Source organism: Rissa tridactyla, chromosome W (assembly GCF_028500815.1).
Source record: "Rissa tridactyla isolate bRisTri1 chromosome W, bRisTri1.patW.cur.20221130, whole genome shotgun sequence".
Classification (NCBI taxonomy): Eukaryota; Metazoa; Chordata; class Aves; order Charadriiformes; family Laridae; genus Rissa; species Rissa tridactyla.
In genome coordinates, this window is record NC_071496.1 from 29,628,042 (window position 1) to 29,651,096 (window position 23,055).

The 23,055-nt window shown below is 42.4% G+C and overlaps 1 protein-coding gene and 1 non-coding gene across 3 annotated transcripts in view; both read left to right on the forward strand.

Moving 5' to 3' along the window:
- The window catches only part of LOC128902071 (zinc finger RNA-binding protein-like), a 74,822-nt gene that overhangs the window by 11,320 nt on the left and 40,447 nt on the right, over nt 1-23,055 (forward strand). For both annotated transcript variants that reach the window (XM_054184418.1, XM_054184419.1), the window contains exon 3: nt 21,605-21,887. In XM_054184418.1, the coding sequence (XP_054040393.1) occupies nt 21,605-21,887 (283 nt within the window). The remainder of the gene's footprint in view (nt 1-21,604; nt 21,888-23,055) is intronic.
- On the forward strand, nt 15,842-15,978 carry LOC128902139 (small nucleolar RNA SNORA66). Its single transcript, XR_008463645.1, has one exon. It is a non-coding gene; the product is annotated as a small nucleolar RNA SNORA66 (small nucleolar RNA).

The following is a 23,055-nucleotide window of genomic DNA, read 5'->3' on the forward strand; positions in this document are numbered from 1 at the left end:
CCCACCCCCACCCCCCTCCGTTTAGGTAGTTATTTCAAAAGTATTCAGTCTTTCTGAGATGTTAGGGCTGTAATCCACACAGGCCTACTAGCTCAAGCCTAAAGTATCACTAAACATAATACAGACTTGTACTTCTCCTGGAGAAACTGTCTGCCCATGGCTTGGACATGAGTACTCTTCGCTAGGTAAAAAAACTGGCTGTAGGGCCAGTCACAAGTGGTGTTCCGCAGGGCTCAGTATTGGGGCAAGTGCTCTTCAATATCTTTATCAATGATCTGGACGAGGGGACTGAGTGCACCCTCAGTAAGTTTGCAGATACTGTGTCCAGTTTTGGGCCCCTCACCACAAAAAAGACCTTGAGGTGCTGGCACAGGTCCAGAGAAGGGCAAGGAAGCTGGTGGGGGGTCTGGAGAATAGGTCTTATGAGGAGCGGCTGAGGGAGCTGGGGTTGTTTAGCCTGGAGAAGAGGAGGCTGAGGGGAGACCTTATTGCTCTCTACAACTACCTGAAAGGAGGCTGTAGCGAGGCAGGGGTTGGTCTCTCCTCCCAGGTAACAGGCAATAGGACAAGAGGAGTTATTTAAAAGACAGGTAGACATAGTGCTCAGAGATATGGTTTAGTGCTGGTTTTTGTCAGTGTTAGGTTGATGGTTGGACTCGATGATCTGAAAGGTCCCTTCCAACCTAGGCAATTCTATGATTCTGTGGTGGGCAAGAGGAAGATAGGGACAGTACTGAGTAGGACTTAAAGCTTATTCTAAAGTGAAAGTGTGCCACTAGACTTAACTTCTGTTAAGAAAAACATTTATTCATAGAATTGCCAAGGTTGGAAGGTGACTCAACCACTTCCCTGAGCAGCCTGTTCCAACACTTGATAACCCTTTCAGTGTAAAAGTTTTTTCTAATATCCAGTTTAAACCTCCCCAGTGCAACTTGAGTCTGTTTCCTCTTGTCCTATGGCCTGTTACTTGGGAGGAGAGACCAATCCCCACCTCTCTACACCCTCCTTTCAGGTAGTTGTAGAGAGCAATAAGGTCTCCCCTCAGCCTCCTCTTCTCCAGGCTAAACAACCCCAGCTCCCTCAGCCGCTCCTCATAAGACCTGTTTTCCAGACCCCCCACCAGCTCTGTTGCCCTTCTCTGGACCCGCTCCAGCACCTCAAGGTCTTTTTTGCGGTGAGTGGCCCAAAACTGGACACAGTACTCGAGGTGGGGCCTCACCAGTGCCCAGTACGGGGAGACAATCACTTCCCTGCTGGCCACGCTATTCCTGATACAGGCCAGGATGCTGTTGGCCGCCTGGGCACACTGCTGGCTCATAGTCAGCTGGCAGTCGACCAACACCCCCAGGTCCTTTTCTGCCAGGCAGCTCTCCAGCCACTCTGCCCCAAGCCTGTAGCGCTGCATGGGGTTGAGTGTGACCCAAGTGCAGGACCCGGCACTTGGCCATGTTGAACCTCATACCATTGGCCTCGGCCCATCGATCCAGCCTGTCCAGATCCCTCTGTAGAGCCTTCCTACCCTCAAGCAGATCAACACTCCCACCCAACTTGGTGTCATCTGCAAACTTACTGAGGGTGCACTCGATCCCCTCCTCCAGATCATTGATCAAGATATTAAACAGAACCAGCCCCAATACCGAGCCCTGGGGAACACCACTCGAGACCGGCCGCCAACTGGATTGGACTCCATTCACCACCACTCTCTGGGCCCGGCCCTCCAGCCAGTTTTTAACCCAGCAAAGAGTACTCCCATCCAAGCCATGGGCAGCCAGTTTCTCCAGGAGGATGCTGTGGGAAACCATGTCAAAGGCTTTACTAAAGTCCAGGCAAACAACATCCACAGCCTTTCCCTCATCCACCAAGCGGGTCACCCTGTCATAGAAGGAGATCAGGTTTGTCAAGCAGGACCTGCCTTTCATGAACCCATGCTGACTGGGCCTGATCGCCTGGTTGTCCTGCATGTGCCGTGTGATGGCACTCAGGATGATCTGTTCCATGACCTTCCCAGGCACCGAGGTCAGGCTGACAGGCCTGTAGTTCCCTGGATTCTCCTTCTGGTCCTTCTTGTGAATGGGCGTCATATTTGCTAGATGCCAGTCAACTGGGACCTCCCTGATTAGCCAGGACTGCTGGTAAATGATGAAAAGTGGCTCGGTGAGCACTTCCGCCAGCTCCCTCAGTACCCTCAGGTGGATCCCATCCGGCCCCATAGACTTGTGCATGTCCAGGTGTTGGAGCAGGTCCCTCACCATCTCCCTCTGGATTGCGGGGGCTTCCGCTCCCCGCCCCTATCTGCTAGCTCAGGGGGCTGGGTACTCAGGGAACAACCGACTCTACTACTAAAGACTGAGGCAAAGGCGGCATTAAGTACCTCAGCCTTGTCCTCATCCTTTGTCACCATGTTACTGCCTTCATGTGATAAAGGATGGAGATTCTCCTCAGTCCTCCTTTTATTACTAATGTATTTATAGAAACTTTTCTTATTGTTCTTAACATCCAAAGCCAGGTTAAGTTCTAGTTGGGCTTTGGCCTTTCTAATTTTCTCCCTACATAGCCTCACAACATCTTTGTAGGCCTCATGAGTGGCCTGCCCCTTCTTCCAAAGGCCATAAACTCTCCTTTTTTCCCTGAGTTGTATCCATCTCTCTCTGTTCAGCCAGGCTGGTCTTTTTCCCCTGACAGCTCATTTTTCAGCACATGGGGACAGCCTGCTCCTGCGCCTTTAAGACTTCCTTCTTGAAGAGCGTCCAGCCTTCCTGGACTCCTTTGCCCTTCAGGACTGCCTCCCAAGGGACTCTGTCAAGCAGGCTCCTGAAAAGACCAAAGTCTGCCCTCCGGAAGTCCATGGTGGCAGTTCTGCTGACCCCCCTCCTTGCTTCTCTGAGAATTGAAAAAAACCTATCATTTCATGGTCACTATGCCCAAGACGGCCTCCAACTGTCACATCCCCCACAAGTCCTTCTCTGTTCACAAACAGCAGGTCCAGCAGGGCTCCTTCCCTAGTTGGCTCCCTCACCAGCTGCGTCAGGAAGTTTTCCCCAACACACTCCAGGATCCTCCTGGACTGTTCCCTCTCAGCTGTATTGTGTTCCCAGCTGATATCTGGTAGGTTGAAGTCTCCCACCAGGACAAGGGCCAGTGATCTTGAGACTTCTCCCAGCTGCTTGTAGAATATTTCATCTACTCCTACATCCTGGTTGGGGGGTCTATAACAGACTCCCACCATGAGATCTGCCTTGTTGGCCCTCCCCCTGATTCTTACCCATAAACACTCAACCCTATTGTCACCATCATTAAGCTCTTGACATTCATAACACTCCCTAACATACAGGGCCACCCCACCTCCTCTCCTTCCTTGCCTGTCCCTCCTGAAGAGTTTGTAGCCATCTAATGCAGCACTCCAGTCGTGCGAGCCATCCCACCATGTTTCCATGATGGCAACTACATCATAGCTTTCCTGCTGCATAATGGCTTCCAGCTCCTCCTGTTTGTTGCCCATGCTGCGTGCATTAGTGTAGAAGCACTTCAGCTGGGCTACTGGTCCTGGTCCTGCCACCTTTTTGTTGGGAGAAGCCTTAACTTCTACCTGACCATTCCCAGGCGCAGCCGTAGTTTCTAACCCATCAATGACCCTCACGTCTCTGCTGCTGCATGAATCTCCATCCCCTGCCTTCACTGAGTCAGCAGACCAAGGGACCTCGCTAGTATCCCGTCCCACAGACATTGTCATACCACCCCCAGGCTTACTTCTAAAGAGCCTGGTTTCATCCCCTTCCTCCTTCAAATCTAGTTTAAAGACTGTTTGATGAGCCCTGCCAACTCCTGTGCAAGGATCCTTTTCCCCCTTTGAGACAGGTGTACCCCATCAATCTCCAGCAGGCCTGATGTTGTGTAAACCAACCCATGATCAAAAAAACCAAGGTTCTGCCACTGACACCAGGCTCGGAGCCAGGTATTGATCTGCTGGCTCTTCTTGTTGCTTCCCTCATCCTTCCCTGTGACTGGAATGACAGAGGAGGACACTACTTGCACTCCTGACCCCTTAACCAGTCGTCCCAAGGCCTGGAAGTCTGTCTTGATCGCCCTCAGGTTTCTTGTTAACAGATCACCTTTGCCTGTCTGAAAAATTAGTAGCGGGTAGTAATCTGAAGGGCTTACCAGGGAGGGAAGTTTTCTTTTTATATCTTTAACCCAGGCCCCATGGAGGCAGCAGACTTCCCTGAGAAGTGGGTCTGGTCTGCACATCAGGCCTTCTGCTCCCTTCAGGATGGAGTCACCTACAACAATGACCCATCTTTTTTTCTTAACTGAAGATGTTTTGATGCAAGGTGTAGTTTGACTTAACCTTGGCAACACCTCTGTGGACATTGAATCATCTTCCTTGGCATGATTGGGTTCCCCTTGCAGAGCCTCATACCTATTTTGTAAGGGTACTTGTTCCCACAGCCCCCTATCCTCTAAGTTACCTTGTTCAGCCAGGCAGAGAGAGGACAGGGAATCCTCTGCATCATGTGCCTTGTCTGCCTGTTGGGCCTGGTTCAGGGGAGGTAGGCTGTGACTCCAGCAGTCTATCTCCCTCTCATGCTCCCTGATGGTTCTCAATCTACTTACCTCCTCCTGGAGCTCTGTCACTAGATGAAGGATTTCCTCTACCTGGGCACATCTCCTATAGACATGCTCTCTGTTGCCATGTGATACTGGCATAAGGGTAGGGCACACCCTGCAGCCTGACACCTGGGTGGCAGTGTGCTCCCATGAGAGCTCCATCTGGGAATCCTGCTGGGTGCAGTTTGGGGAGGTCAAGGCCTTCTGCCGGGTGGATACCATAGCTCCCTGGGCAAGCTGGCACAGCCCTTCAGCGCCCTTCCACACAAACTGCCGCACCACGCTACGTTTGCCCGCTCTAGTCGCTGTGCTCTCTGAGGCCGCCTTTTGTGGGAGTGGGGTGGGCGCCGTTACTGCTGGCCCCGCCTCCGCCTCGTCAGCAACCCTCGTGTGGGCTGCCAGCTCTCGCGGGTTGCCTGCGCTTTCCCGGCCTTTCCCTGTCTCCGGAAAGCTCAGGAAAAGCCCCTTTTTTTTGCTGTGAACTCCCACTCCCTTGCAGACATACCTGCACCGGAGCTGTCCCTTGGCGAGTATCATCTTACAGTATTGTGTTATACGCAACCCATTCTAAAATGCACGGGGAATGGAAGTAATCATAGTTGTTTTATAGGATAGATGTACATATATCATAGTGTAAAAACTCCAAATGCTTTCTTTCCTTTAATTTTGTGCCCATGCTATCTTGAGTTGCATCACATCTTAAAGGATATGCATTTTTAGCAAAAGGGGCTTCACTGAATATGATTGAGCTGCATGGTGCTGTTTCTCCTTTGTTCAATCTATGCTAGTCTTAAGTGCTATCTTAAACATGCTGTTCTAGCTTATTTAATGTACACAAGAAGCCTCCAGTAAGTTACTACTGTTTATAAAAAAGATTTTGATTGGCTTATTTTCAAATTAGTGAGGTCTCACTCTCAGAGGAAATATGACAACATTTGAAAGGCAATAAGGGGCTCTGGGTTTTTAACGTGGGCTGTATGCCAGTATTGCAGTTGACTAATGATGGGGAGACAGAGGAGGTGGTGATAATTGGAGAGAAAAGGTGCCTTGCTAAGCAGAGGAGCATTTGTCATTTTTAGGAGGGAAGTCTGCCAACTAGTTTAAATTTGCAATAGGCTCATGTCTTTAGGAACCAAGCACTTGGGGAAACTTTTCTGTTAATGGTCTAGTTACCCCCTTTGTAGTTGTAACCTCAAAATGGATTGATGGGTGTGCGAGCCGATGCAGGCAGGACGCAGGAACAACCACACACCACGGATGAAAGGCAAAGAACAAGTTTAATCTCGATACCTCACAGACCAGGGAATCTCTGAAGCAACACCCGGGCAGAGGCACACAAGCAGGGACCGCGGGCACCACGGCGCGAGAGAGAGTTCTTGTTAGCAAGAGTCCTTGGCAGCGAGAGAGTCCTCGTGAGCAAGAGCGCGTGCAGACTCCCTGTTCTCTCTGGTATTTCAAGGGTTCAAGCAGGCATAGTTTTCCCACTGTGCTTTGATCTTCTTCCACAACGGGCCAGGATTCTCAAGCGGCTAGATAAGGTGTCCCTGAGTCCATCACAGACTTACAGTATCTAAGTGCAAGTGTTTTCCTTGCAAGCACCCGAGACTGAATAACAATTAGTGTGATATATGTGTTTCCCAGCACCCCAGGTGCGAGTCACTTGAGCGTATTTACAGTCCTCCTCGCGATCTTCCATTGCTTTCCCACAATGGGTGTAGGTTTAACTCTAGGGTGTTAAATTATGTGTAAAATTTTGTCTGCTACTTAAATGTAACAATGGTAGGTTAAAGTGTAGTTACATTATTGGTACCTAGAAAAGCAAAGTAGTAGCTTAAGGCAGGAAATACAGAATGTTTTAAGAACTGGATATGGTTTTCCATACTAGTGAAGTTTATTTCCTTTTATAGAGTACTTGCCAATTTTAGCATATTTTCTGTTTAAGATCTTCATTAATGATCTGGATGATGGAGCAGAGTGTACCCTCAGCAAGTTTGCTGATGACACAAAACTGGGAGCAGTGGCTGATGTGCCAGAGGGTTGTGCTGCCATCCAGAGAGAAATCTCAACAGGCTGGAGAAATGGGCTGACAGGAACCTCATGAAGTTCAACAGGGGGAAGTAAGTGCAAAGTCCTGCACCTGGGGAGGAACAACTCCATGTACCAATACATGCTGGGGGCCACCCATCTGGAAAGCAGCTTGGCAGAAAAGGACCTGGGGGGTCCTGGTGAACACCAAGTTGAACATGGGCCAGCAATGTGCCCTTGCAGCAAAGAAGGCAAATGGCATCCTGGGCTGCATTAGACAAAGTATTGCCAGCAGGTCAAGGGAGCTGATCCTTCCTCTCTAACCCAGCACTGGTGAGGCCACACCTGGAGTCCTGTGTCCAGTTCTGGGCTCCCTAGTGCAAGAGAGACATGGACGTACTGGAGAGAGCCCGATGAAAGGCCACAAAGATGATGAAGAGACTGGAGCATCTCTCCTATGAGGAAAGGCTGAGAGAGCTGGGACTGTTTAGCCTGGAGAAGAGAAGGCTCAGGGGGATCTTATTAAAGTATACAAATACCCAGAGGGAGGGTGCAAAGAGGACAGAGACAGGCTCTTTTCAGTTTTCAGTGGTGCCCAGTGACAGGATCAGAGGCAACGGGCACAAACTGAAACACAGGAGGTTCCTTCTAAACATCAGGAAACACTTTTTTTTTTCTTTTTTTTTTACTGTGAGGGTGACTGAGCACTGGCACAGGTTGCCCAGGGAACTTGTGGAGTCTCCCTCCTTGGAGATATTCAAAAGCTGTCTGGACATGATCCTGGGCAACTGGCTCTAGGTGGCCCTGCTTGAGCAGGGGGGTTGGACCAGATGACTTCCAGAGGTCCCTTCCAACTTCAGCCATTCTGTGATTGTTTCACGTTGAATAATTTTTTCACTAAAATAGTTTAAAAAATAATCAAAATTTTCATATCAATACCTCTTCCACATAGTCATGGCCCACTGGCTGGACATCACTTTGCAAGACAGCAAGAGTCGTAGGAGTCACTGGTTCAGCTGCTGTGTCTGGTTTTACATCCTGTGTTTGTACTGTAGAAGCAGTTGTTGTTTTAACACTTTCAGCTGATTTCATTTCTTCCGGTTTACTTCCTGTTGTCTGAAGCTTATTACCACCTAGAAATCAAAAAAGTTAAATCGTTAACTTTCATAAAATGAGAATATGATTACACATGATATGCAAACTGAAGACTTTATTTGCAAGTATCAATGTTCTGGCCAAAGCATTATCAGTCTCTTAAAATTAGTTAAACCTTAAACATATTTTAAATACAATTAAAGGTTGGTTGTTTTTTTGAAGTTTAACAAAAAGTTATTTAAACACTTATTTTTTTAGTTTAGTTTAGCTTAGTTTAGTTAGTAGTTAGTTTTAGTTTAGCAAGAAAACCTTTTGCTTTATATAGTTGCAATTTTCATCGTTCATTTTCATGCTTTTTCAAAAGAGAGAGGACTAAATGGGAACAACTCAGCGAATATATTTCAATCATCTTTTTTTTGGTCAGATTTTTTTTTTTGTAAATGGATCCAAAAAAGTACTTCAAAACCTTATAACGTTTTTACTAACAAAGGTAGTATACTCTCAGTGTTGCAACTGCATAGGTCTTTCCTTCAAGAGCAGGATAGCTTACTGTTGAACAACTGCTTCCTATCTCTAAATGTCTGTCATGCTTATTTCAAAAGTTTCCACTGTTAGATTTCCAGTGTCACAAGGATGTTTCAGTTGCTCAGTTGTCAACTACCAACCTACTGCAGGTTGCCTTAACAGCCGAGGCTGTAAACTGAAATTAGGACCAACTGGACTATAAACTGCAATACTTCAACAGCTACTACATAAGAAACCAAAGGTGGGAGGCTTCTTATGAAGGTGGGAGAAGCCTCCAAGGGAGGTCAGGTAGAGACAACAGGGCAGAAAACACCGGAAATTGTGAAGCAAAACTTTTATATACGTGCTTATTTTCACCTATCAGTAATTCTCTTGAACACAACAGAGTTACTCATGCATAAAGTTAACTAAATACATTCATATTTGTTGCACTAAGATCTTTAAAAAAATATAGAATAGGTTAGGTTTCAAAATAAAGACTGACTTCTGTACTTGCCAACAAAGTTTATTTTCGGTGTAGATATTTTCTTTACAGCTATATTAGCAGCAGTTGAAGATGTTTTGTTGTTGGGTGCTGTGTTAAGTGGTGTGTTTGCTGTGGGAGTAAGAATTTTCACCGCAGAGGATGCAACAGAGGAGTTCACAGTGCTGCTGCTGCTAGTTGCTATATTTGAAGCAGAGGCAGTTGGTTTGGAAGCAGATGTGGATGTTGAGGAAGTAGCTTGGGTAACCACATTAGGTTCAGTTGAAGGAATGGGTTTGCCAAGTTTTGTGTGCAACTTTACTACCTATAAGAATAAAGAGAAATTCATAATATGATCTCACTGGGATAGCTATAAAAAATGAACTTGTTATAGGTTATGGAAGCTTTATCAGAAACATCAATATCACTAAAAAAACCCTCTAAAAAGTTATTGCTTCTTCACAAAAAGTGATCTCGGGGGGAGGGGAAGGACATGTAAAAGTTCTTGTCATCTGTAACAAGGAAGTAGTTAATAGCTATCTCAGATTGCTTATTTCCATTAGAAATTCAGACATTTACTCCAAAAGCTGTGTAGACTGGAACAGAAAGCCAATAAACTCACAAGCCAGTAAAACTCAAGGAAACATTTTACTCAAACTGTTTCAATGTGACTGTTTTGTTGCCTAGTTGCCTTTTATTCTCCCTCCAAAAATTGTAGTACATTGAACTATTTTGGTTCCAAAAAATATTTGTAAATAGAGGTTATTTAATTCAGATTCAACAACGCTGTCTCTTTTGATCACTACATTTTAAGAGTATTTATATTGAAAGACTTTCCAGGTTATCTAGCAAAACTGAAGATATTCCTTAGGCAAAGGGGGTTTTGTTTTGGTTTGGTTTGGTTTTTGTTTGGGTTTTTTTTTTAAGCACGTCTGCAGAGACAGTTAAGGAGGATGCAAGAGGCATATTTCAGAACTCTTTAGTATCTCATAGAAAGTCAAGAGGTACGTGCTTATTCTTAGAAGTAATAAGCAGAGGCCTTTTCGCAACATGCTTGAGAGAGAATAATACTTCTTTTTGGTACAGCTGACCATCACCTGAAAAAGCAATGCATGTAGTCCATAAGAACAAAACATGCAAAATGAAAACTAAAGACTGGATTTGAAAGTAGCAGTAGAAGAACCCCCCCAAAACATCAAAACAAATCTGCTAGACATGCCTTTAATGCAAACACATGTACATAATCATGATATGCACACAACTGTATACATACACTTTAGGGTTTTGTTCTTATTTTTTAAGCATGTTCCCCATCAGAATACAAACATATTGATGTCACATAATACTATAAATTTAAGTTCAAGTAACTCTTCAAAATTACTTTTTTCCAGTAGAATGCACAAGATTCTTCAGTGTACCAAAGAAATAGAGTCCTTTTAGGTTGTCATCAGTGTAAAAATGAAATATCAATTAGCGTTAGTTCATGACTATCTACGAGGAAGAGAAAGCAACATCCAAATATAAAAGATAATATATACCATACTCCATATACCTATGGAGTTACTGGGCACAACTCAAAAATGTAATGGCTCAACTTAATAATGAAAGAAAGAATACCAGGCAAGTCTATCTAAATTATAATTTTTGTTCTTGTACTAACAAAAAAAAATATTGGGAAATGGTTTTAAATTTGCTATGAGATTTATTTATTTTAATAGGAATGATGTTACTGATGCCACTTGTACAGTGTTCTGAGATACAAAGAGCTATAAAAGCTGAATATTAATAATGTATCTGTTGCTGACATTAACCTTGCCAGAGTTATGAGGAAAAGGTTATGGGCAGAGTTATGGGCACAGGTTGCCCAGGGAACTTGTGGAGTCTCCCTCCTTGGAGATATTCAAAAGCTGTCTGGACATGATCCTGGGCAACTGGCTCTAGGTGGCCCTGCTTGAGTGGGATTGGACCCCCAAATGACCCTCCCTTCCAACCTCAGCCATTCTTTGATTCTGTGATTTTGACAGGGAAAATGTTAGTAGCTGGTACTTTTTCAGGCAGACGTAACATCTCAAGCTCAGTTCTTTTTGTCTTGCATTATCATTGTGAATGTGACTGTTAACTAGACTTGAATAAAATCAATGTTTTGATAATGAAGGAAGCAGTATCAGCATTGAACTGTCCATTGTGTGCAACTGAGTAAAGAGAGGTAGATACGGAGCATATATTTGCATCACTGTTACAGACACTTGCAGTTATGTTGTGATGTACAGTAAGGAAAACATTGCAGAATGTGATTGGATTTCAATCAGGTAGTGAGACTAAATGTGAAGATGAACAAAGCAGTAAGGGTGTATTGAAAACAAAACATGAGGATATTCATCTTTGAGTTATTGATAGTATATGGTTTAGCTATCCATTAGCAATTGGTATTTTTTGTTTTTAATGGAATGACGTGAGGATGCTTTTAGAAACAAGAAGAATGGAAACTCAAAAATTACTACAGAGAACTCTTTTTTTTTTTTTTAAGTCCATGTGTAGTTGAGCCACAGAATATGTTACCAGGAAGAGAGGATTGCACATGTGCGTGCCTTCAGGTCTAGTGAATTGCATTACAAATGTTCTGTTCACAAAGTTATAATAATAGGAAATAATTTTCATTAAAGTTCTAAAAAGATAAATTCAGTCTTCAAAATTTTATGCCTATAGTGAGTAACAGGCTCTAGAAAAACAGAAGTCTCTTCTAAAATACAACTTACTGTAGTGCGATATTTCATCTCACCATTTTATGCTGTTTATTGTCAAGTGTGTTTAGGAGAAAAAAGCTAATTTGATTATTTATTTATTTAATAATTATTTTTGTTTTGTTTTTACTTTACTCTGCCCAGGTTCCATTAAAACATCTGAAACTTCATCTGAGCAGTTACTCAGTAGTGCCTCTTCCTAGGTTAGAAACTGAAGCAGCAGCAGATCATAGTGCTTCTTTCAGTTTTTGGAGAGTTAGGTCATACTTGTTTCAGTCTTCATATCCCTGAAAGAAAAACTGCAAAATTGTATTTTTTGCTATTCTGATACTAATAGAGTATTCTATGAAACTTTGAGAAATCTAGCAGTTAGGTCTCAACAAGTATGGTTTCCTTAATGCTAAAATGTTCAAGTATTCCTAACAGTTAGAATTTGAGAAATAAGGGCTTAATTGGGGGGGGGCGGTTTTGGTTTGTTTTGTGTTTTTTTTTAGTTCAAGTCATTTGTATTTTAAAAATTATTTTTAAGAGTAGCTTAAGTGTTGTGCTAAGCTAGCCTGGAAATGACTTCTGCATTTGCATGCAAAAAAAACCTGCAAGGAATATGTTTTAGAAGCTGTCATTTCTGAGGAAGCTGGTAGTTTGGGTAGAGACAAAATTGGTTTTAGTCCTGATCATAACTCTATATCAAAATAGCACTCTTCAGAAAAATAAAAAAAAAATTAAATGTCCTTTGCCTCTAGGGAAGAGAGTTTTCAGTGTTCATTGCCCTAAACGGAGCTGGAATAGCAGCAGTGTTAATGTGTGTGTTGGTTGTTAGTACAGAGATGCACTGGAGATAAGCATTTTTATATTCCTTCAGCTTATGTGCACATGATTTACAATTCATTTTTGTTTTTAAATTAAATCAGTCAGTGTGATGAAAAGTGAGGTTTATAGGGAATCTTTTCTGTGCTTTCCTCTCTATATACCTTTTATGTGCTATATATCTTATATGGAAATAGGCTGCGTTTTTCTGAAAGTGTATTCCTCTGACAATAATTGCTACAGATACCTTATTAAGTTTCTTAATGCATGACTTATTCCACAAATATCCTAATGTGGAAAATAAAATATCTTACAATCTTAAGTCACCTGAAGTTATTACCTGGCAAAATAGATAACATTATATCAAAGTGTTGCATTTTCTTGATATTGTTAATGTGCGATAAATAAATAAAGCTTTCTACCTTCAATTTTTTTACTAGAAAAGGCCGATAGCTGGAAATGAAAAAGGACAAGAACAAAGTGTTCTCCAGAAGATAATTTAGTATTTGTTTCTTAAATTTAAATGCTCTTAATTCTCTGTCATTCTTGGGCTGATAAATCACAGGAAATCCAGACCTTCTATCAGTTTCACTATATAAAAGTAACCAACAAGTGAGGATTCTGCTACTTTATATTTAATTATAATACAAGTTCTCATCTACTTTTTTTTTTTTGTGGAAGAGTGTTGCTCATTTGCAAATCTATATTAAATAGCTATTTATATTAGACAAACCTGTATGGTTTTGGAACTCTGGAAAACAATGTTTTGCTAAGTGGACACCAATACTTCATTAATTGCTATTGATCAGCGCTTTCTTCCTCCTAGCCAGCTTCTGACTTTAAATCATTTTAGGTGTGCTGCCATCTTTTTTCACTTTGGAAGGCCATAAAAACCACTGCTACAGTTACCTTGTTGAAGATCTTTGTGCAGTTCAGAAAAGATTTTTTAATTGCTTCTTGAATATTTGGGGTTTTGAAAAGGGGAATAAAAATTATTAACAGAAATGTGAAATAATTAATCTAGTTATTTTAATAACTAATGTGGAGTAGTGATGGCTGACACCTTCTTTTTGAAAGCTTGTTCTCAGGGTGTGGACTTTTTGTTGCTGGAGTTTTACTAAAACTTAGCCAAATGTAAGTGTTCAGGCTGGACTTTTCCAGGCTAAATATCTACCTAGAATTATACTTTTTTTTAAAGCTATACTATAGTTGAATTTATTTTTAAGCAAAACCATGTGGTGTAGAATTGGGCAGGGAGATCTTAATAACTCTTTGATGCCTTAGTGTTTTGGAATGGGGACTTAGAGCTTGCAAACGGGAAAAAGATTTTTACATGTTATATAGTTTCAGAATCACAGTTCTGTGCGTATACAGCAATATTAAACATTGATACCATGAAAGTAGCAGCAGTGTTAGTCTTATGTCCAGCTTGCAAAATATCAAATCAAAACATGCACCTGTCTTGGGAAAAATTCATTTCACTTGATGAAAGGAGTTTTGTACACCAGACAACAATGTGGACAAGGCTAATTTTTGCTGTGGCCTTTGCTCTGGGATGAATTCTGCAAGACTGTGAGCTAGTGTGGCCCTTCACTCCCCAGGAAATCAGATTGACATGGAATTGGAGATTAGTGTCAAGAAAGATACACGGTCACAGCTCACTGCAGTCAACCTTATCTAGGAGGTTTAATATCATAGTGGTATTTCATAATATGTGGCACTTTTTCTGATACTAATGCATCAGAAAGATTAGTATTATCCATCATTAATGTCAGTAGAAATTAGTATAGTTGTTATTCAAAGATTTGAGTCAAACATGTTTTACAAAAAATACTTTTCTCATGCACTGTGGTACAATAATTGTGTGTAAAGAATTAATTCTCTTGATCTTGAGGTTCCTTAGGTAAGATGTGGAGGATGAGAGCAAGCTAGGTATACGCTGGGGTGTAAAACTTTTGGATAGAAGCAAGTTTATTTGGGAGGAAGGAAGCAAAGAGCATGGGGAAATAGAGATATGCATGTAGCAGTTTAGGGCAGGTAGAGAGAGACAAAAAACATTAGGTAAGGTGCTGGAAACGGCCTTCTGTAGTTGACTGAAACACCTACAGAACCTGGAACAGAACAATTGAGTGCAACATGTAGACTGTAAACTGACTGTGGCTGGGGTAGTGAAAACACAGTGCAATAGAAATCTGAGCCGTGAGATGGGTATCGAAGAACGTGTGTTGTTCCTAGAAAATAGAAATTAAGGTGAGTTTGGTGGGGAAGCACTGTTACTATTATGATCAGCTAAAGAAATAGGTGTGGTATGAATAAAATACATTATTCTTGAATGAAAATCTCTGGCAGAAGAGGTATTATTAGAGCAGTGCAGCAGAGTAAGATTTGAAGCTGCCATGTCCTTTGCCTGTAACTTCTTAAATCAAAGAATGGTGTTTATTTTGATAGTAAGTTAAAACACTGTAAGAATTGCAATATGAAGTTACCTTGAATTGAATGTTCACAAACTGGGTTTGCCTTAAGTAAATTTTGGTCTAGAACTCGTTTGCTTTTGAAACTGAATCATTTATAAACTAAGGAAAAAATTCTTGACAGTGAGGGTGCTCAGACACTGGAACAGGTTGTCTAGAGCAGTCTTGCAATCTCCATTCTTGGAGATGATTGGAACCTGACTGGACACAAAACCCTGAGAAACCTAATGTAACTTTGAAATTAGCTGTGCTTTGAGCACAAGGTTAGAACAGATGACCTCTAAATCTTTGTTTCAGTCTAAATTATTCTGTGATTTTTGAGCTTAAGATTTTTTAAGCTTAAGATTTTTTAAGTCTTTTGGCGTCTTATTTTTTGGGATTAAGTTGAAATACTTGATGGGGTGCAGTATAGAAAATTATGACTTAGGGTAGATACTAGTAAAAGAATTGTAGAGAAGGAGCTTGTAGAGGTGGTTAGTAGAATTAGAAGAGTGATTATCAAATAGGAATAATTGCAGTGGAATACCCTAGGGATTGGTCTTGAGTCTTACTTTGTGTTTATATTAGTATGGTGTGTTGTGATATTTGATGTGAGGGAAATAGTGTCAATACACAGGTAAGTTTACAAGAAGCTGCTCTGAGGAAGCTAGACTGGAAAGAAAGTCTGGAGCAGAGTGGGTAGCACAGCTGAAACTTCATCTGAAATGATGCATACAGTTCTTGCCATCTGTAGTCACGAAAGAAGAGTAGATAATACTAGGATAGGTGCAAAGAACAACTGCAAGAAAGATCAGTGGAATAGGGAGTCTGGCAAAATAGTCTGGGAGGAGTTAATTTCATCTCAGCAAATGTGATGAGACACTAATCACCAAACAAGGATTAAAAACTCTTGTAAGTTAAATTAAATCGGCACAAAAATCTTTTGATGTAAATTAATTACATGAAAGTGTCTGGTCATCTTAATGTTTAAAGGTTCTCAGTAAGACCATGGGGCGAAAAAGAAACATCACAAATTTAGAAAAGATGATGTTGTGAATTTCTGTAACATAGCGTAACATAACTTTTAAAAAGGAAGAAACAGTCAATTCTAGAATATTTTTCTTGTAGTCTTACATACTTGATCACTAGCTCTGCATGATGTTGCAGAAGCAAGGGAAACAGGTTTGCTAAAGTAAACGTGGTCATAGAACTATATTAGCCTTAGAAAGCAAATGATTGGGGCTGTTCATTCTATACCATGATAAGGAAGTTTGATAAAAAAATAGCACAGCAGAAATGAAACTGTCTGTAGCAGAATCTTGTTAATAGTCCTGCTCATAATGATCACAATCTTTTCACGGTAATAAATACTGAAAACTGTCAGGAAACTCTAATCATACATATTCTGAGAACAAAAGCATTTTCTTTGATAAACTGATTGTTACCTCATAGTGTGTTGTGAACACTGTATTGTATTTTGTAATAGTAACTTAGGCACGGTTTCATGAAACTTGAAAAGCCAAATTAATGCTTCCTGGACAGGTCCCTGTTCTTTCTCTCCCTCCCATTTTTTTACCCCTGCTTCCATACGGAATCACGGAATCACGGAATCTTCAGAGTTGGAAGGGACCTCTAGAGATCATCTAGTCCCACTCCCCTGCTAGAGCAGGGTTGCCTAAAGCACATCCCTCGGGGCTGCATCCAGGCGGGTCTTGAAAATCTCCAGAGAAGGGGACTCCACAACCTCCCTGGGCAGCCTGTTCCAGTGCTCTGTCACCCTCACCGTAAAGAAGTTTTTCCCTGTATTTGAACGGAACTTCCTATGTTCTAGCTTGTGCCCATTGCCCCTTGTCCTGTCGCTGGGAACCATTGAAAAGAGCCTGGCTCCGTCCTCCTTAAACCCACCCTTTAGGTACTTGTAAACATTAATCAGGTCCCCCCTCAACCTTCTCTTCTCCAGGCTAAAGAGTCCCAGCTCTTTCAGCCTTTCCTCATAAGGGAGGTGCTCCAGTCCCACAATCATCTTGGTTGCCCTACGCTGGACTCTCTCCAGTAGTTCCCTGTCCCTCTTGAACTGGGGAGCCCAAAACTGGACACAGTACTCCAGTTGCGGCCTCACCAGTGCAGAGTAGAGGGGGAGAATGACCTCCCTCGACCTACTGGCCACAGTCTTCCCTATGCAGCCCAGGATGCCATTGGCCTTCTTGGCGACAAGGGCACACTGCTGGCTCATGGATAATTTGCTGTCTACCAGGACCCCCAGGTCCTTCTCCTCAGAGCTGCTTCCCAGCATGTCCGCCCCTAACCTATACTGGTGTTTGGCATTCTTCCTTCCCAGGTGCAGGACCCTACACTTGCTTTTGTTGAACCTCAGTAGGTTCTTCTCTGCCCAGCTCTCCAGCCTGTCCAGGTCACGCTGGATGGCAGCACGGCCCTCTGGAGTGTCGGCCACCCCTCCCAGCTTGGTATCATCAGCAAACTTGCTGAGGATACATTCTGTCCCCTCATCTAGGTCATTAATGACTATATTGAACAAAATTGGTCCAAGTATTGACCCCTGAGGGACACCACTGGTTACAGGCCTCCAACTGGACTCTGTGCCGCTGATCACAACCCTCTGGGTTCTGTCACTCAGCCAGCTCTCGATCCACCTCACTGTCACCTCGTCTAGCCCATACTTCCTCAGCTTCCTAATGAGGATGTTATGGGAGACAGTGTCAAAAGCCTTGCTAAAGTCAAGGTAGATGACATCTACGGCTCTCCCCTCATCCAGCCAACCCGTTACAACATCATAGAAAGCTATCAGATTGGTCAGGCATGATTTGCCCTTGGTAAATCCATGCTGACCACTTCCAATAACTTCCTGTTCCTCTATGTGTTTGGAGACGACATCCAGAATGAGTCGCTCCATTACCTTCCCAGGGACAGAGGTGAGACTAACCGGCCTGTAGTTCCCTGGGTCCTCCTTCTTGCCTTTTTTGAAGATTGGAGTGATGTCAGCCTTCCTCCAGTCCTCAGGCACCTCTCCTGTTCCCCATGACCTTGCAAAGACAATGGAGAGCGGTCTAGCGATAACATCTGCCAGCTCTCTCAGCACTCGCGGGTGCATCCCGTCAGGGCCCATGGATTTATGAATGTCCAGCTTGGCCAAGTGGTCTCTGACCCGGTCCTCCTCAACTAAGGGAAAATCTTCCTCTCTCCAGACCTTCCCCCTTGCCTCCAGGGTATGGGATGCGTGAGGGACGGCTTTATCAGTGAAGACCGAAGAAAAGAAGGCATTCAGTAACTCTGCCTTCTCTGTGTCTTCCACCACTAGGGCACCCGTCTCATTCATCAGTGGACCTATATTTTCCCTAGTTTTCCTTTTTCTGTTGATATACTGGAAAAATCTCTTCTTGTTGTCTTTAACTGCAGTGGCCAAGCTGAGTTCTGATTGAGCTTTGGCCCTTCTAATCTTCCCCCTGCATAGCTTTGTTATATCTTGATAATCCTCATAAGTTGCTAAGCCCCTTTTCCAGAGAATGTAAGCCTTCCTTTTTTTCCTGAGGTCCAGCCAAAGCTCTCTATTTAGCCAGGCTGGCCTTCTTCCCCGTCGGCTCGTCTTTCGGGACATGGGGATGGCCTTCACCTGTGCTTCTAAGAGCACCTGCTTGAAGTATGACCAGCTTTCCTGGGCACCTTTGCTCTTCAAAACTGCCTCCCAAGGGACACTCTCAACCATGCTCCTAAACAGGATAAAGTCTGCCCTTTGGAAATCCACGGTGGCAGTTCTGCTGGCTCCCCGCCTCCCTTCACCAAGAATTGAAAACTCTATCATTTCATGGTCACTCTGCCCAAGATGACCTCCAACCTTTACATCCCCCACAAGACCTTCTCTGTTAACAAACAGTAGGTCCAGTAGGGCACTTCCCCTAGTAGGTTCCTTCACCAGCTGTGTTAGGAAGTTGTCTTCCACACACTCCAGGAACCTCCGGGACTGTTCCCTCTCTGCTGTGTAGTATTCCCAGCGGACATCCGGGAAGTTGAAATCCCCCACAAGAACAAGGGCAGATGATCGCGAGACCTCTGCCAGCCGCTTATAGAATACTTCATCGGTTTCTACATCCTGATTAGGGGGTCTATAACAAACTCCCATCACGATATCTGCCTTGTTGGCCTTCCCCTTGATTTTTATCCATACACACTCAACACTGTCATTCACACTGTTGAGTTCTAGACATTCAAAACCGCCCCTAACATAGAGGGCCACCCCACCACCTCTCTTCCCTTGCCTATCTCTTCTGAAAAGCTGGTAGCCATCAATTACAGCACTCCACTTGTGTGTGTCTTCCCACCACGTTTCCGTGATGGCAACCACATCATAGTTTCCCTGCTGCACGATGGCCTCCAGCTCGTCCTGCTTATTCCCCATGCTGCGTGCATTAGTGTAGATGCACTTCAGTTGGGTTAATTGTCCTGCCACTTTCTTGGGGGGACAGGCCCTGATTTGCACCTGATCATTCTCGGACACTACTGTAGTTACCAAATTATCACTACTCCTTGTGTCTATGCTGCCACACAATTCACTATCCCCCACCATCGCTGAGACAGGCTGCAAGACCTTGCTATCACTTATACCCATGAGCACTGCTATGTTGCTCCCAGGCACCACTTTTGTGATCCTGGTTTCGTCCCCATCCCCCATCAAACCTAGTTTAATACGTAATACTTATGTGGGTTCTGGCACTCAGCAGACTGTTTTGTGAGCACCGATGTTTCTAATATTTCTGCCATGTTAGAAAATGATCTCAGCAAAAAAAAAATTCTCATAGTTTTCTGCTAGATTAATGAGTTCAATCAGTACATTGAATAGCTTGACAAGTAGCAGAACTAGCACTAGGGATGGAATAGGATGGCATATCCAGGTTTGGTATATGGGAGGAGGGAAGAATAAGAGAGGGGATAGGATGGAGCAAGACTTTTCCTTGTTGGCAGTATTAGACTGTTGATGAGTTCAAGTGCAGTCTGAGTTAAATAGTCTGCTGCCTGTTTTCTCAATTTAATGTATTTTTAGTAGATACATTTGATAATGTGAATTACCTCAGAACTTTTGAATATTTTACACTTCTGTACTGTTAGATATGTAGATAATGCAGCCTAATTTTATAGATTGTCATTCACTTTTACCATCATAAAATTGTCATCTTGAATTTTCTGATGGAGTCTGATTTCTCACCTTAAACTTACAGAACGGAGAAACTGCCTATATACATCAAGTAGGAGGAATTGTTTCAACCAGAGTGGTTCAGGTCTTTTCCTTCCACTGTTATGCTAAGAAGCTGAAAATAAAATGAAACATAATTGTGAGTACAACTCACAACTGAATTAAATTTGAATGGAATGCAAGTGGTCTTTTAAGCAATCAGGAGCCTAAGATGGGAAGAAGGTGGAGTCCAAGCATATAAGTCCAATGATAATAACATTTTCTCTGTGTGATTGTGCTATAAGAATGTGTTGGGAGTTTTTTAATATATTGAAGTTAATGGGTTTTGCTGTAATTAAAAAGACAAAATCAGTTTATGTTAAAAAAAAACACACAAGGGAGTTATGGAAATGTCTTTTGCAAAAATAATAGTATCTATATTTAAAAGGTGCTTTGTTTCTGATAGTTATGTCAGAGAGAATTTTGCAATCTTTAGGAAAAAAATACTGTAACTTCTTGTTCCTTTTGGTTTTGAGCATAACCATGCTGCAGTTCCACTTTGCCACTGAGTATGTTTGCTTCAAGTGAGATATCATTTTTCTGTTTTCTTCTAAAAAATAGGAGATACTACCTCCTTGATAGGTATGGAATTGGTTTTGAATTATCTTTTAATAGTGCTATGGAGATGTGAAACCCTGCAGAGATTCTTAAATATTATTGAAAAGCAGTGCAGGAAGTGTACTAAAAATTTCAGAATAATCACTCAATCCCCATTTCATATCATTGTTCCAGATAGTGATATTTTGCCTATTTCACTTTATTTGTTTAAATATAAAAATAACTGCCATAGGCTTTTAATCATAATGCGCAGTTATAGTTCAATATTGGACAATAATATTAGTTTCAGTTCAAATAATTAAGTCTTTGAAGCTATAATTTTTTATTTCCGCTGTTAATATTTACTCATTCTTAGTAAATAGCCACATATTAATATCCTACCTGCAAATTTAAGAGAAGCAGGTTAGTCTCAGCATGTGCCTGGAAGATTGCCAGAGCTCTGGTAGCAGTTGTCTTGCTCGATCTGACTGTTCTTTTGATGCTTTATGTTGTGAGGCAGTGGACTTCTGTATGAGTGAGTGGGGCTAGCTTTTATAATTCTAAATTTTTATGGGAAAAGTCCCTTATCAGAGATGTGTATTTAAAGTGTCTGCCTTAAATTTAGGAGTTCTGAGCTAATTTTCACAGAAGTCTTTAAAATCTCATTACTTTAATATGATTTACTGGAAAACATCATGCAAGTGCAGGTCAGTAATGAGATCTCACAGAAAAGTAGTATTTTTCTTAATTTGACAGGTATGTCAGTTTTATTGAAGAACTACTAAAACACTTAAAAACTTACCAGTCATGAAAAGCTAACAGTGTAAGACTTCTATATTATTTTGAATGAAAGACTTGGGTTCTTTTCAAGCAGTGGAACACAACCCCCCCACTAAGAAGAAAGTCATCACCTGCATGATATGTCTACATCCACAGCCTTTTTAATGGGGGTGGAAGAGAGGTAATAAAAGCCATTAAAGTGTATGATAGCTGCTCCAGGTCTTTTTGTAGAACAGACAAGTATTAATCAAATATGGGATTTTGAAATGTTTAGGCATTAGCTTACTATGTTGAATTAATCTAATTATTGAATTACTGTCTTTTTCCAATATAGCCAGCAGCCTGCTTCAGGTGTAGCCTATTCCCATCCAACTACAGTTGCTAGCTACACTGTCCACCAGGCACCGGTTGCTGCGCACACCGTTACTGCAGCCTATGCTCCAGCAGCAGCTACAGTTGCAGTAGCCAGGCCTGCTCCAGTAGCTGTTGCAGCTGCTGCAACAGCTGCTGCTTATGGAGGCTATCCTACAGCGCACACAGCTACAGATTATGGTTATACACAGAGGCAACAAGAAGCACCACCACCACCACCACCTGTCACTACACAGAATTACCAGGTGCGTTTAAAAAAAAATCACTTGTGTGATTTTTAAATGATATGTTAAAAGGAAGAGGCCTGTTTGTGTAAGAGAATGGGATGATATTTGTATTTATTTCTTTTCCATGAATCACAGTTTGAATGCAACTCAAATTACTTAGTAGCTAAAACTGATAGAATGTGAAGTGGCTGTAGTCTCATATGGTGCATATAGAAGATTATCAGCAGGAGCTAAGATTTAGATGTTCACACAATAAGCATTGAATTGACATTTATCTCCAAATGATTTTGGGAACTACTGCTGAAATACTTGTCTCAGATAGCCTAAATGTTCAAGTGGCACGCAGTAAACTGGGTCATGGAACTGATTTAGATGAAAAAAATGTTCCAATAAAAATTTTCAGCAGGCGATAGAAATAGTTCCCTTGTTGGATTCCTGGGTGCCACAGGAGCTCTAGTACCAAACGTAAGAGGATAGAAGATTACCTTAGGAGAGGAACTACCCTTTGGGTAGGTTTGGGGTACCCTTTGTGAGACCACTGCCTAAGCTTGTGTGGCTACAGGCTTCTGCAAAAGGGAGCTGTTGTCTGTTTTCATCTTGCCCTGACCTTTGCTGACACTTCCTTGCATTGAATCTAGCAGTTGTCGGCATTTGGGTGGGTCAGTTCAGGATAAGGATTCCACAGAAAACTATCCAACCGAAAAAGGAGTAGCAGCTTTCCACAGGTTTGACAGGCTTCTGCAGAATTTCTTTGGTTCTGCACAGTCATGATGCCAATGCAAGAGATGGAGGTTGGAGGTGGGATCATGTAGGGCTGTGAGGAGAGATGTGATGGTACTTTAGACAACTTCCCATTCTTACACTGGCTTAAATGTCATATGAAACAACATCCTGTCAGTGACTTGTATTCCTCTTCAGTTCAGGAATAAAGAAATTTAGCAGTACAAATCAGAGTGCTGCATCAGTTTTACAGTTGGAAGATTTCAGTCTGTAGAGGTTATCTTGGGACTTATCTAACATAAGTGTTTATTCCTATTCAGTTTTTAAGAAAGAGTGAGAAGTTGCAGTTTTTCCTGTCTGTCTAGATTCACACAATGCAAGCATATATGCACATCAGTAACCCTAGCCCATTGGTTTCAATCAGACAGCTTAGATGCAGAAAGATGAAGGGTTTTATGTGGCCAGG